The sequence below is a fragment of the Sebastes umbrosus genome, chromosome 13, assembly GCF_015220745.1.
Source record: "Sebastes umbrosus isolate fSebUmb1 chromosome 13, fSebUmb1.pri, whole genome shotgun sequence".
Lineage (NCBI taxonomy): Eukaryota > Metazoa > Chordata > Actinopteri > Perciformes > Sebastidae > Sebastes > Sebastes umbrosus.
Window position 1 is genome coordinate 5,865,103 of NC_051281.1, and position 15,963 is coordinate 5,881,065.

The 15,963-nt window shown below is 39.8% G+C and overlaps 1 protein-coding gene across 3 annotated transcripts in view; it reads right to left on the reverse strand.

The window, feature by feature from the left end:
• Window positions 1-15,698, reverse strand: part of plcl1 (phospholipase C like 1) — a 97,958-nt gene extending 82,260 nt beyond the window's left edge. Inside the window, exons 1-3 of one of the 3 annotated variants that reach the window (XM_037789370.1) lie at window positions 15,126-15,698; window positions 14,119-14,230; window positions 13,756-13,938 (exon numbers count right to left, since the gene is read on the reverse strand). In XM_037789370.1, the coding sequence (XP_037645298.1) occupies window positions 13,756-13,938 (183 nt within the window). In that variant the 5' untranslated portion in view covers window positions 14,119-14,230; window positions 15,126-15,698. Of the gene's footprint in view, window positions 1-13,755; window positions 13,939-14,118; window positions 14,231-14,582; window positions 14,596-15,125 lie in introns of those variants that run through there. The other 2 variants (XM_037789372.1, XM_037789371.1) reach the window with 2 other exon arrangements.
• Between the last annotated feature and the right edge of the window lie 265 nt (window positions 15,699-15,963).

Here is a 15,963-nt window from a genome sequence, read left to right on the forward strand (position 1 = left end):
GCTGTGTGCACCATTAAAATAAAAGGTTAAGGTTAAGTTAAAGGTGTATTTAACTTCCTCTGTCGGAATATAAACTGCTCTGCAAAAGAGAAACGGTTCGCAGACAAATTCTGAATAAACGGTATGAACTTACTGTCCCATTAGCTACCACAAAAAAACTGATTAAGTGACTATTGTGATTATCGATTACGTTTCAGTCATTTTTCAAGCAAAAACGCCGAACATTTGATGGTCCCAAGTTCTGAAATGTGAGAATTTGCTGCGTTTCTTGGTCGTGCATTGTAGTAAATTGAATATTTTGGGACTGTTAGCCACTGTAGCTATCTCTGAGAGTTTTTTCCCCTTTTCAATAACTTTTTATTGAATGAGAATGATGAACAATCTTGAGAACAAAATGCCAGAGGGAGTAAATAGCAGAGTATAGAGAAAACAGAAAGAAACTCTTAGAGGTACTGTGACTGACTGGCACTAGCATGTTAGCTCACTGACTTAGACCTGCAACGATTATTTTCATTATCGATTAATCTGCTGAAAAATCTGTCAGAAAAAAGTAAAATATGTCCATCCCAGTTTCTCAAAGACCAAAGTGATGTCTTTAAATGTCTTGTTTTGTCAGTCAGAAACCAAAAGATATTCAGTTTAATAGGATATAAAACAGAAAAAGCAGGAAATCTCCATATTTAAGAGGTTGAAAACAGCATTTTCTGTCAATTTTGCAAAAAACAAATAATACTCTAATGATTTATCGCTTATTAAAATAGTTATTTATTATTTACTGTCGATCGACTTATCAATTAGTCAACTAATTGCTGCAGCTCTACACTAATTACAGTAGATCAAAGACATATAAAGATAAACTCCACTGTGCCTTTCTAGTGTGATCAGGCTTTAAAGGCACCAACATGGTTCCTGGATCATTAATAAACACCTGCAATTAGTCGATGAAAGACAGACACAAAGGAACCAAAGAAGAAGAAGACCACTGGGGTTGTGGGGAGTGGGATTCAAACCAGCAAACCCAGCATGAAGACAGCCTCTGTTACATCACCCACCCATCTGTGTGTGTGTGTGTGTGTTGCCCTCTAGGCTGAAGCCCAAAACAGCAAAACAACCCGACATGCAGTCTCTAGAGTTTCCCCCCCGATCTATCCACCCTGAGGTTAACGCCACGCACTGCTGAGCTGACACACACACACACACACACACACACACACACACACAGCTAACTGCGTATCTTCCTCTCTCGTTGAGTCCTCTGCGCTTCACTTTTCTACGACCTGTCGAACCACATTCAGCGTTTCTCTTCATCTGTCTGCTCTGGAGACGCTTCCAGAAATGAAATGTCATCCTCTTTCTTTGTTTCCTGCATGTTCGAAGAGAAACTGACGGTGATAGAAAGGCAAGACAGCTTGTAGAGCGGTTTTAAACAGGAAGTGATTTGTAGATTAAAAAAAAAAAAAAAAAAACGTCCTTGCCACAGTCAGTCACCCGGCAACCACTCGGCTTTTAAACTAGTTTGTGTTTCCAGTTATTCGAATAGAAAATCCTCTTTTATGATCTGGTGTTTTAATTCCAGCACTGGAAACCTTGCCGCCCGCAGAGTGAAGGTCACGGTTTAAATCCCACATCATTCGCATTAACTCTAATGATGATCACGCTCTCACATGTATTAAGTCGGTGTCTCGCTCACATTCATTTCCTACAAACACCCTCTGATGAAATACTTAGAAGTCTCACATGATTGAACTCTTTTGAGAAACACAATCAGCCCATGAATGTGAAATGAATGCTATATTTGTGGTTTTCGTGATGCATCTAGTAGTTTCTCTAATGGACGTCTTTCAAATCATTTTAAATTACAAACTTTGCATAAAAGCAACAACGTCACCGTTCTGTTAGTGGCTGATGGTCAGAATCAATACTGCAAAAGTCAAGAATCATACTGTATATATATAAAATAGATATTAACAATAAAAAAACATGTTAAAAATTATGTGAAATATGTCTAAAGCTGCAACAATTAATTAATTTGTTGTCACCTATTAAAGTAATCGGCAACTATTTTGATAATCGATTTGAGTTTGAGTCATTTTTTTAGACTTTTTTTAAGATTCCAGCTTCTTAAATGTGAATATTTCTTGGTTTCTTTACTCCTCTATGACAGTAAACTGAATATCTTAGACATTTGAGGACGTCATCTTGGGCTTTGGAAAACACTGATCGACATTTTTCAACATTTTATAGACCGAACAACTAATCGATTAATCAAGGATATAATCGACAGATTAATCGACAATGAAAATAATGGTTAGTTGCAGCCCTAAATATTATATCTGTTATAAAATGAAGAGTTGTGCAGTCACACTAACAACCAGACAGTATGCCGCCACACAGCATAAAAAGCTACAGACTTTAAACAACAATCCACATTAGCTTTCTTGCTGTTGTCTTCTCCTACAAGCATGGACACACATATCTTGTGTTGCACCTCAGCTCGCTGAGTAAACATCCACACAAACATCCAAACAAACATCCACCGGGGAAAATGCTCTGCCAACTGAAGTTTGCAGACTAGATACTGTAGTTAATTAGCTTCTGCAGATTAAAAAATGCTTAAAAACTTCGCTGCAAAAGTCAAAATTGGTCGGTTTAAATGCTAAATGATGTCGTCTTTATTCTTCAACACCACTGCTAAAAAAAAACATTACCTGTCCTCAGCTTGAATGCCAGTTAGTGATGCAAGTTAGTGACTTCTTTCTGCCCTGACTGGAGCTTTTAATCAAACACATACTAAAGGACCACTGACTCAGAGGCTTTGAGGCCAACACCGAATTCACACCAGGCAGAGGCAAAGTGCGGCTCACCACAATAATTACAATTTTTTGCGTCCTGGAGGCGTGTTCATGTGTTTCGTGTAGGAAGAAATTCTTCGTAACACAGGTTAACATTGTCACAGGAGTCACATGATCTGTTTACTGATTGGCTGCGGGTACTCTCTGGCCGCACTTCGCCGCAGAATCAAACAGCCCCAGCTCCGATGTGAATTTGGCGTAAAGGAACATTTCTGATGCATCCCCAAGATCATTTACCTTCCTTTCAATTATATATGAAACAATAACAACACATTTGAAAATCACTTTGGCATCATATTTGACTGAAAAAATTTACTTTTTGTGATTTCAGCTGAACTAAAACTAAGAAGAAAGCAAGATTTGTCGAGCATCATAAGCTCAGAAGCTACAAAAAAGAACACTGGTTGCTTTAAATATCACAAATCCATATGGTCGTCAAAGTCTTAAATCAGAAATTTATAAAATTTACATTAAATTACAGATATATTGTCTTTATTATAATCATTGTCTTTTATATTGTTTTAGATTGTCTACTTACTTTTACTTCCCTTTAAGACAGTTTGCAAATACGACACAACACTGGTTACTAACCTTATAGCTGTTGCTTGTATAGTACCCTATATTTATAATTATAGACTGTCTTTTAATGCATCGGGTATGTGATAGGGAGTTGCAAACTCAATTCCGTACCTGTACAATGACAATAAAGGAAATCTAATCTAATCTAAAGGTATCACAGATTCTGTGTGCCGGTCGGAGAAATCTGCCCCGAAGTTCAACACAGTTCTTTTCCACAGTCCTGTGAGGTACAGCTACAATGAGAATCAGTAAATAAAATTAGGAGATAAGATTCCTCACAGCGCTCTGATTGGTTTTTAACATTAAAGTCAGGTGATATGTGTAATCAGGTAATCACACTGTGCAAATGTTTCACACACGCGGCTCAGCCAAATGATTACGTAACGTCATTTTCCATCGGTCAGTTGTTTTACACTTGGGACTCCAAGTCCTGAACTCTCAGGTCTGGACGTCACAAGAAGAAAGTGTTCTGCAGGACAATGTCCTCTCACATGAGCCACTATTTTTCAAATCTAGCATATTCCAGTGGCTTTAATATCACACAACATTTATGAGTGTGAACACCTCAACAAATGCAAACATCCGATGTAGTATAAACAGAATTGGGTCCACTAGAGCTAGACCGGCAGATATTAGCATATTGAAGATCAGGCTGTTCTCGTACACCGTTCGTAGCGATACTTAAGAAAAGTAATGCACTGTAATTTGTATATATATCCCACGAAATCAATTTGTACATAATCCATGTAATTGTGAAACAGGAAGTATAAAGAGCAACAAACGCAGCATAGGGAGGAGGTCTGGGTGGATGGGTGGGTCAAAGGAAAACCCTACAGCTGATGCTCAGACGACACTCAACCCTCATTGAACGCTGTCTTTGTAAATCTTTCTGTGTTGAAGTGTCAATGTGCTTTTGAAGCTGCACTTTGTGGTGTGTTTGTGATGAATCGTGGTACATTGTGAGGTGTTTCATCAGAACACCATGTACTTAACAGTCACGCACACTGAACTCCTGATCGGCAACAGCTGTGATGAGGTGGTGTGTGTTCCCGGAGAGACGTGGCACCAGTAGCAGGATGATACCGGGAGACAGTGGAGCTCTCAGAGGCCTCCTTAATTGCTTTGCATGCACACACACGGTACATTGTCATTACTGTTGACGGGTTTCCAGGAGCACGTTGTTAACAAATCATTGTTCGCTTCTCGGCACAGCGGGAGCGGGACGGAGAATTAGAGCGAACACGGGAAAAAACAACGGAAAACATCAAAGTGCCGCTGAATGAAAAACACGGATTTGGAAAAAAGACAAAAGAAAAACAACAATGCGGAGCTTCAGAGTGCAGATTGGAGAGAGGAGAAGGAGGCAGAGCGGGATAAGAAAACCCACATGGCGCTCTGACTGAGAAGGGACAAATATAAAGTCATATCGAACACAAACAGCGCTCCCTCGGAGGCCTTGATATGAAATTCCATGACTTTTCCATGACTTTTCCATAATGGAGCGAAGGCACATCTGTGCACTTTTCATGTTTTAAACTTTCATGGCTTGTTAGGCTGTTTCTCAGCTCATTATGATTTATACAGAGAGAGATAACCAGCCTGTTTTACAATACAGCTGCAGTCACCACTTTGATTCAGACTGAAATATCTCGACAACTGTTGGATGGATAGCAATTACATTTTGTACAGATATTTATTAAGAGTAAGCACAATGGTCTATAATTTGCACAATAACCACTTGTACATGTCTTGCTGTACAAAACTGATGAGTTGATTCTCAGTAAAGTTGTTGTACTCTTTCATCGTATGAGCCATCACATGCAGAATGATCCATTCAATTATCAAAATCTGTCGCACATACAAGCATATTCCATAAATATCTATGACATGTTGTTCCGTACAGTGAGGAGGTACAACTAGTTGTTTATTTACTGAGGTTTTTTAATTTTTTTTTTGGCATGGATGTAATTTTGTGGCAAAATTTTCAGTTTACTGTATATGACTTTATATGAAAAATCAAAGGTGAATTTTCTGTACTATAATACATGTAGTGGCAGCTTGCTATAAACCGTCCTCGCCACTTCTAGCACGATATAAAGGTTTCTGACTTACGTAGACTACCACTTCCTACTTCCTGGAAATAACTGAAATACAGTCTACAATCTGTGATCTGTGTTTCAGTTATTTCCAGCGGAATTGGTCTGGTTTTGACAGTCCAAGATTGGTCATATGGATATATTTTTGTTTATTTCAATTTTCGTGGAATAAAGTACTTTTCACTCACAATACGAGCCTCATCTTTGAAGCTGACCGAGGAGTGAGTGTCGGCAGAAGGCAAGTGGAAGTAGGACATGGTAGTTTCTCTACGTGAGTCAGAAACCTTTCCATCCTGCTAGAAATGACGAGGACGGTTTAGAGCAAGCTGCCACCACATAAAGTCAGAAAAGTTGTTGCTTGCGTTCTGCTCCCACTGAAGCCTAACTCACACTAATCACACTTAAAGGGACACGCCCAAATTGTCCAATAGCAGGACGACTAGAGGAGCACATCTTAACAAGGCAAAACACACAGCATAGAGTCTAAATGGATCAACGCCCATACTACAACAGGACTAACTGACCTTAATTCTAATGTATATCAAACATTTTATATTGCATAACACAATGTTCTTTTTAAATGATGCAAAAAACTGTAAATAGTACAACATGTAACATATGAGTACACAAAAACATTTACTGTATACATACACATGTGCATATTCTTTTTCTGTGTACAAATTTGAGTCGTTTCCAAGTAAACTTTAACTTTACTGTTGAAATGGGAATCTAAAAAGCTCAGTACGACAGCACACAACAGCATTCAGCTGGACAAAACTGTAACTTTAAAAACAAAACACCAGTCTGCTGGTTTAAAGTCCTGTGTTTGTTGGACTCATCCCCCTCCCCTCCCACCTGCTATAAGCAGTCTTTCTCCCTTTTTATTCTACATCACTAGCTCTGAGCGTAACATATCTGGCTAGATAAATGTAAAAAGTTAAGTTACTTGCATGCATACAGGTGTGCAACTTGCAGTAAGGTGTGCAAAATGTATTTGTAAATGTACTTAAAAATGTAAGTTCTAAATTAACAGCTGTATTGCACCAGAGTTTCCTCTCAGTCCACTACTGTCCACACCGCAACAAAGAGCCCCGTTAAGTGACTCATGAGAAGGATTTAGATAATCCAGGATAACGCAGCTGATTCCCATTTAAATTCTCAGAAAATCTTTAATATTCAGGAAATATTCAGCGACCACTGGAAACCACCGGCAGTCATACTAAACACAGTCTGGCGGTCAAACTGTGAGACATCAAGGCTCTGCTCTCCAAACACAACAACAGAGAGAGAGAGACGGCGTCCTTCAAGCGCTCTAACAGCGAGCTGTCAGGCGGCACACCGGCCTGTCAGAGAGACGTCCAACCATGCCTCCCCCTGAGACAACCTGCGTGTCCATCCGTCCATGTGTGTGTGTGTGTGTGTGTGTGTGTGTGTGTGTGTGTGTGTGTTAATCCCGCTCTACTCTCCCCTCCCAGGCCCGGCTGACCGGCGTGTCTACCGCATGTTCGCCTGTAATGCTGAAAGCTAATCGCTGATGGTTTGTTGGGGGGGAAATTAATATAACAGCCTGAGCATTAATGTGTTTAACTTGATTGAGATTAACGTCCCTCTAACTCGCTCTTTATACGTGATGCAGCGCCTCTCTGGCAGCCGCTCCGACTACGACTGTGACTGTGAATAACAATACATGAATGAGTGAAAATGAGCCTGAACGATGTCACATATTTTTCAATTAGTTTAGCATATTTCTGGGTGAAATGATGTTGCATTAAAAATGTGAGAGACGTCTTAAGCCTTAGTCACTTCTCACTTCAAATTCACAACTTAAATTTGTATTAGCCGGAGAGAAAATGGTAGTTTTGAAGTTAAGATAAGCTCGTCGTCTTCCTATTCTGTTTTGCTTTATTGCAGCTCAACATCCTGAAGGAGTACCGGAAGGCTTTTCTCTAAAGCCAGCCGAGCACTCATAATTATTTTCTTATTAAACTAGACAAGAAGGGAGAGTTATTTCTGGCATCAGAGGTCAAGAGGTGACAGGCCGTTGGAGCTTTTTCAAGAGTTGGATGGACGTGAAACTCTCCCGGATGAATCATCAGGGCGAAAAATGAACAACACAGCAAAAAAAATCTGGTTCTTTGATTAAGAAATAAAGTCAAAGATACATGATTGTGTAATAATGTATCATGTACCTGCAAAGCGTTAACTTTTCATGACAAAAACACCTCTTCTGGGGCTGAATGGTTATAACCGGTTTGATTTGACCTCTGTTGCATGTCATACCATTTCTCTCTCCTCTCATTTCCTGTCTGCCTCTTTCTACATTATCAACTGTACAATAAAAGACTGTACACCACTTTTTTTAGCTTTGTGGTAATGCATTTTTTCAGATAGTCCACTGGGTATTAAAACGGTTTATTTAGCTTCTGAAGTCTGAGAATTTTCTCAGCCTGTATTCAAAGTCATTAAAGTGGCAGTAGGCAGTATATTTTTGGCATCATTGGGCAAAAATTCCATAAAAACCTTTCAGCATATTGTAATTCAAGTGTTCTGAGAGATAAGTAGACTTCTGCACCTCCTCATGGCTCTGTCACAAACTTTCTCATTTCACAGCTAAACCGTGCACTACAAGATGATTCTGAAAACATTTGAGGAGAGTCATAGGCATTAACGTAACAGAATATTGAGTCATATTTGATCAGCGCTGCCTAGTTTGACCGTTTGATCAGAGTTTGCGAGTGATTGACAGCCGGCTCTCATAGACGGCAGCTGGACAGCAGACCTCAGATCAGCTCTGACTGCTTGTTTTCCTCCGATCTGTGAACTCTTGCAGATGCCGTTAGGAGCACCGGAGTACACAGAGGCACCTGATTTGTTTTCAGGGTACCTGTTTCATGTACTACTGTCAGGATATAGCGACTGTTTTATGAAAATAACTTCTTCTTTTTTTAATCATATTTGCTCCAATCTCGCCTACTTCAGCTTTAACTAGGGCTGCAACTAAACTGCAGATTTTTTTCTATGAAATGCGAAAAGAAAAGGCATTCACAATTTCTCAGAGGCCACTGTAATGTCTTCAATTTTCTTGCTTTGTCTATTGAACACTCAAAAACCTTAAAATGTTCAATTTACTGTCACGTAAAACAAAGAAAATCAGCAAATTATCACATTTGGGAAGCTGGAACCTGAAAATGTTTGCTTGAAAAATAAATGAATCAATTATGATGCAGCAGCGTATGATGCTCTTTATACTTCCTGGTTCACGATTACGTGGATTATATATGAATTTTCTAAGTATAACTACGATATGGAAGAACAGCCTGCTGTACTTGTTGGTACTTCGACACACATCTGGAGCACCAAAGCTATAAACTCGTGCTGTGCAGCCAAATATTGTTCAAAAACCCCCAGAACTTTATTATTTAATTATAGAGGAATTCCGGAAATGTTCCATTTGATGGATGTGAAAAACACGTAGTAAACATCAGGAAGCTTCAATGAAGAGCTGCAACTAGCTGATACAAAAGAGTCTCATGATGATGATGACGATGATGATCTTAACAATTACACCTACACACAGGCTCTTGAGCTGAGGATGTAATCACTGCATCCATGCAACAGTTTCAGGGCTTGCGGACAGAACAAGGACCGACTTAATTGCTGGCATGTGTGTGTGTGTGTGTGTGTGTGTGTGTGTGTGTGTGCGTGTGTGTGTGTGTGTGTGTGTTTTGATGGGGGGAGCTGAACAAACAGGGGAGTGTGTGTGTGTGCCGTCGGTATGGCATGTGTGGGAGTCTCAGATACATGTGAGCGTGTGTCGTAGTAACGCGAGCCGTGCAGGAGTGAACCTCGCCCTTTTGCTTCATTTCAACTGGTAAAAAAAAATACACTCTAAATTAAGACGTCTGCTGGTTTCATGTTGAGTGTGTGTGGGTGTGTGTGTGTATGCGTGTGTGTGTGTGTGTGTGTGTGTGTGTGTGTGTGCTCCCTCACTGTCTCCAGGACGACATATTCATTAGAAGTCAAAGTGAAATTAAAATAATGTTTTGATAAGAAATCAGTATGCATATGTGGTTGCTTGCGTATACTTACTACGTCAAAATTATTATTTTTCTGCTTTGATAGCAGCACTCACTACATTAGTGTTCCCTCTCTGATGTGATTATTTGCTTCTGACTGAAATATCTGTGAGATAACATCAAGTAGGAACCAACGCTGTTATTACACTTCCACTCGGAAATAAAAACTCCCATCAAGACTCTTTGAGTTGTGGACAAAACAAGTAATTTGAGGGTGTCATCCTGAGCTTTGATCGACATTTTTCCCCATTTTCTGACATTTTATAGACCAAACAATTAATCGATTAATCGAGAAAATAATCAACAGATTACTCTACAATGAAGATAATCATTGGAGCCTTAATATCAACCATCAACAAGCAGAATATCCTCACATTACTTTAGGCTGTAACCAAAAAATTCTGAATTTTCCGCTTTAAAAATGACTAAAAAAGGATTCTACTATCAAAACAGTTGCAGATTAATCGAGTAATCGTTGGTGCCAACTGTCAGCCCTCGCCAGTTATTGATAATCTGATTTATCTGGGAGGATTCTGAGAGGTTACTGATACCCATGCCCCGGCTGTCACAGCTGATCGTGCCTGTCGCTGACATCACTCCTATCTGTCCATCCTTTCATCCGTTTCCTCCCCAGCAGCAGCAGCAGTCAAAGGACTCTCTGTTCAGTCCTCCAGATGGGGCTCACTGGCCTGACTCACGGCCCCCCCCGATACAGTACGGACGAGAGGCTGGCTGAAAATCGCCACCACCACCACCAGAACCACCACCACCTCCCCCCGGGACTTCACCGCTGACATGAAATATGGAGCATCACATGTGAGAAGGTCATACACCTAAAGACTCAATCTATTTCCTCGTCTTCCTGGCTGATTTCTGACCAGGTGACACATAACCGGAGGTGGAGCGGATATGTTAGAACTAATGATCCCCAAACATGATCCGCACACTTCAACACCCGCCGGCTCCTTCAGGGGGTTCGGTGACCTGCAACCTGAGCACAGGTGAGGGCGGAAAAGCTACGGTGTCAACCATGACGTCGGCCGCTCAGTAGGTGAAGGGGCTTTCCATACAGCAGAAAGTAACTAAGTACATTTGCTGTACTATTTTCTGCTACTTAATACGTCTACTTTACTACATGTCAGAGAGAAATGCTGTTCTCCATTACAGCTGCAGTTCTTTTTCTTTTGAAGATCTGACCTAAAACAAACATGTGATATATTGTGTGTTCTGTTAAGATAGATATGAAAAATATTGAGTTATTCTAACTCATTGTACCCCGAAATAACTTACAAAAGCACTTAAAATACAGTATGTATGTAATATGTATGAGCCGATCATTGACGAAGGGGCCTCTCATCGCCCTTAAGGGGTTTATTTCACAACAATGACCTGCTAGCTGTCCATTATCCCGCTTATTACACGGCTACTTACTTAAAAAATCAATAATTTGACACAAAAATGGTCCTCCAGATTCCGAGATCAGAACTGCGCCCATAGCAACGGTCTGTTAAACATAGCAACGGTCTGTTAAACAGAAATAACAGACCGTAGAACGCTGTGATTGACCAATCAGAATCAAGTATTCAATAAAAGTGTGTAATAAAGTAAGATGGCAATCACTAAATCCGCCCCTGCCTACAGTATGAGAGACATTTCCCCTCTAAACTCCTCAAATGGTGGGATTTAAATAACTGTTTGAGGCCCAGAGAGGTCAAATTAACCATTATTTCACAAAGACAGCAAAAAAAAATGAATAGAAATGTTTATTTTTTCGTCTCTCCTGTCACATTAACCATGTAATCATGACCCTTCAGATTTATCTGGTGAGCCTTCGGAGAGGCCAGACTCTTAAATTCTGAACCATCAAGCACCTTGCTGCTTATACTAACAATCTAATAATGACATATATAATAACATATCAGTCACATTGGACATTTTTCTTCCAGAACAAGTACTTCAAGTACATTTTGCTGATCATACTTGTGTATTTTTACTTAAATGCAGGACTTTTACTTGTAAGGGGAGTATTTTTATGATGTTGAACTGGTTCTTCTACTCAAGTTAATGATCTGAATACTTCTTCCACCACAGCTTTCCAGACTAGACCAAAGATAAGGGTACATTTTGTCTGTAATATTCCCAGTAGAATAAGTGTTCCTGTAGAGACTTTCCTGGTATTTTAATCCTTTAAAAATGTGTCAAAGCTCATTCTTATGACGGGGGGAACTTAATCCTTAAGGAGCTTTAAATTGCATGTTTTATGAATCAGCAGCAGCAGTTATACAGTATAGTGTCACACAGGAAAAAGGCTCAGAAGTTGTGTTTCACCTTGCTCTGTCAGCTATCCTTTCATCTGAGAATGTGGTAAGGCTACTTTGAAACCTACAGTCACGGACAAAAGACGGAGATTTGAGGAATTTGAAATTACGCACCTGTGACGCGCGTAAAAGTGACGTGAAATGAGGGATTACTGTGAGGGACGTGCCATGTGCCACAAGATGAGCTGCTGTTGTCATTCAAGAGATTCCTAACTTGTTGATTGCTGTTGAACAATAGGCTACTGAGAATATTCTGTCTCTTAAGGTGCTATTTGACAGCTATTATATGGCCATCTTGGGTTTTTATTTTCGAATCAAGTTGTGTTTTTCTTTTAATGTAAAAAAGCATCTTGTTTCTACAACATTTTTACCGGATTTAGATTATTGAGATGTTCTGTACATGCACGCCTCTGCTCAGTGCCTTCATATGCTTGACGTAGCTCACCATGCATCCTTAAGGTTCATCACAGATAGTAAAGCTCTGACTCACCACTGTGAGTTGTACTCTCGGGTGGGATGGCCTGCACTGGCAGCCTGTAGGCTCTCCCATTGGTACATCCTTATATATAAGGTGATTCTGGGTCTGCTCCCACAATACTTAAGTGTTTTTAATACGCAAAAAAATTGTGGACAGTATTCACTGCGTTCACAGGACCTCTTTGTGCTCTCTGTCCCAAAAGCTCGGACAAAAATTGGGGAAAGGGCTTTTGTATATTCTGCACCCTCGGCCTGGAATTTGCTCCAAAATGACCTAAAAATCAAGGAGCTGGTATCATTACATATGTTTAAATGTAAAATGAAAGCTTTAGAAGCAGACTCTATGGCATGCCAATGTTTTTAGCCCCCTTGTTGTACAGCTGACTCCCAGAAAAGTTCCTTTTTGTCCCACCATTTGTCTTTAGATAGTTCTCTTTTAAAGGTCCCATATCGTGCTCATTTTCAGGTTCATACTTGTATTTTGTGTTTCTACTAGAACATGTTTACGCACTTTAAAGTTCAAACAACACATTAGTTTCTCATACTGTCTGCCTGAATATACCTGTATTTACCCTCTGTCTGAGACGCTCCGTTTTGGTGCATTTCAATGGAATTGCAACAGATTTGCGTTGCTAGGCAACAGTTTGGTCCATGTTTACTTCCTGTCAGCTAATGTTATTTACATACACTGCAACAGTAAATAAACTGGGACACATTTAGAATGTTTACGTTTAAACCGTTTAATGGTCTAAATATTGTATATTTGTGACATCACAAAAGGACACAAAATCCTAACGGCTTGTTTCAAACGTGAAATTTCTAAATACGGGCTGTGTGTGTTTCTCCGTATATTGTGAGAATAGTGTTTTGATAGTTTAACAGTGTTTATGTAGCACTTAAACCTGCTTTATAATGTAAAAGACCTGAAAATCTCACTTGCAAATTTTAGTGCTTCTAAAGGATAGATTTATGTGCTTTATTGATCCCAAATTGGGAAATCTGTGTTACAGCAGCAGGTAACACAATAATTTCCCAATTTGGGATCAATAAAGCACATTAACATATAAATCCAGAGGACAGATGGTGATTTTGTAATGGGTTATGTATGAATATTTGTGATGTGTTTTGTTTTTTTGGTCTGATGGGTCTTACCTGTCAGTCTGTCTATTGTAACAGTATGTCTATTGTATGTGTACTTTTTCTCAAACTGAGCTGCCTATAGATGCAAAATGAATTTCAGTGCAAACTGACAATAAAGTTGTATCGTATCTTATGACATGCCTCTTGAGGTTCACAGGTGAAATGGAAACAAACAACTGGGGAAAAAGGGCACCATGCACCGTGTCAGGTTTCTTACCTTAATGATGCTGCTCCTGCGAGGTGCTGCCTTCACCGCGTCCAGGAGGATGGTGTCGGTGTCCTGACCGCCACTACCGGGCAGGATGACTCCGCTCCGCCGGCCGCGGGACGCTCTGGGCGGGATGAAATCCGGCGCTCCGTCGCTGCACAGCGCGTCTCCATATCCATCACGCTCAGACATCTCGAGGAGAAGATGAGGAGAGGGGCTCGATTTGAAACTGGAAAATTAATAATCAAGTCGTTGGATGTGACCTGAATAAAGTTTGACTTGGCTGCAAGTGGATGCCATTTAAAGGAGGAATGTTTTTCCTAAAGAAGCTCAGCAGCAGAAAGCTCTGACACACTGGAGGAAACTAATCACCCCGATGGTCTTTAATTATGAGCAGATTCTCATAGTCAGTGCGCACAGAGCCGCGGTGACTTCAGGCTGATCCACTCAGTCCATTCCAGTGTTGGCCGGCCAATAGTGGGCGCTATAGACACACACAAAAACACATTGTTACTAATAATAATAATAATACAAATTATTTAAATTGTCAATATTTGTGTTTTGAATATGGAATGCACCCAGTAATATGTGTAATTTGATTTTTAATGTGATTATATTTTGTATTGATAATCTGAATCTGTAAAGTAACTAAAGTAGTAGTAGAAGTAGAAAGTAGCAGAACATGGAAATACTCAAGTAAAGTAACTCAAAATTGTATTTTAGTTACATTCCACCACTGAGTACATTTTATACTGTTGTGTTTTTTAAAAGCATTAATGTTGGAATAAAATAATTGTTAATTATTTAACTGAAAAGTAGTAATGTGTTTTTCATACCTTCACTTTTTTTTGCATTAAATTATCAATATTTGTGTTTTAAATATGGAATACACCCAGTAATATGTGTAATTTGATTATATTTTGTATTAATAATCTGAATCTGTAAAGTAACTAAAGTTGTCAGATAAATGTAGTGGAGTAAAAAAGTCTAATATTTCCCTCTGAACATGGAAATACTCAAGTAAAGTACCTCAAAATTGTATTTTAGTTACATTCTACCACTGAGTACATTTTATACTGTTGTGTTTTTTTAAAAGCATTATTTACTCTTCCTGTTGGAATAAAATAATTGTTAATTATTTAACTGAAAAGTAGTAATGTGTTTTTGATAGCTTCACTTTTTTTGCATTAAATTGTCAATATTTGTGTTTTAAATATGGAATGCACCAAGTAAAGTAGAAGTACCTCGAAATTGTATTTAAGCACTTAGTTACATTCCACCACTGAGTACATTTTATACTGTAGCATTATTTACTCTTCCTGTTGGAATAAAGTAATTGTTAATTATTTAACTGAAAAGTAGTAATGTGTTTTTCATACCTTCACTTTTTTGCATTAAATCATACTTTGCTGAAATCGATTGGATGTGGCACCACAGCACCACCAAGAAATATTTCCACCAGCCTCCACTGAGTCCATTCAGTCCATTCAGCTCCACTCAGAAATCAGAGCATCACACGCAGGCAGGTAGAGTCTGTTTGGATGGAAACTGGGCTGGTGCGCTTCTCTTTCTCTCTCTCTCTCCGGATGCGCAACAAGTCTCCACCGCGGAGCCGCGTCTCTTTATCCTCCTCCTCCTGAAGACACAGCTCGACGCGTAAAACCTTCAGTGCGTAACTGAAGACACGATGAAAGAAAGCGACGTGGTGTTTGGTGGGTAAAACTGTTTGAAAACAATCCAGCGTTGGTTCACAAGACGACCAGAAAACCTTCTCTCTTAGTCTTCTCCTCCAAAACACATCGAAGTGCAGAAAGGAGCGTCCAGAAGAGAGGAGATGCGTTCATGTGTCAGTGCTCTGACTGCACACAGCTCCAGTGGTCGCCTCGGTTGTACTCAACAGCAACAAACAGACGACTTTTGACGAGAATAGGGAACACAATTTGACAGTCGCACCGCCTCTAACCCGCCACTCCTCCCTCCATCCTTCCAGCCGGCTCCTCCTCCCACACGCCGCCCGGAATCATGACTGACGCGCGGCGCGGCCAATGCGCCTCCTCCGCTGGGAGATGTGGAAGCAGTCGAAGGCGCTGATTGGTGGAGAGAGAGTCCTTATCACTTTTTAAGAGAATGGATTCAGATTCAGGTACAGTATAAACCCTAGAGAACAGGAGCACTAAATAGATATTGTTTTAATTTAAAAAAAAAATATTATTATTA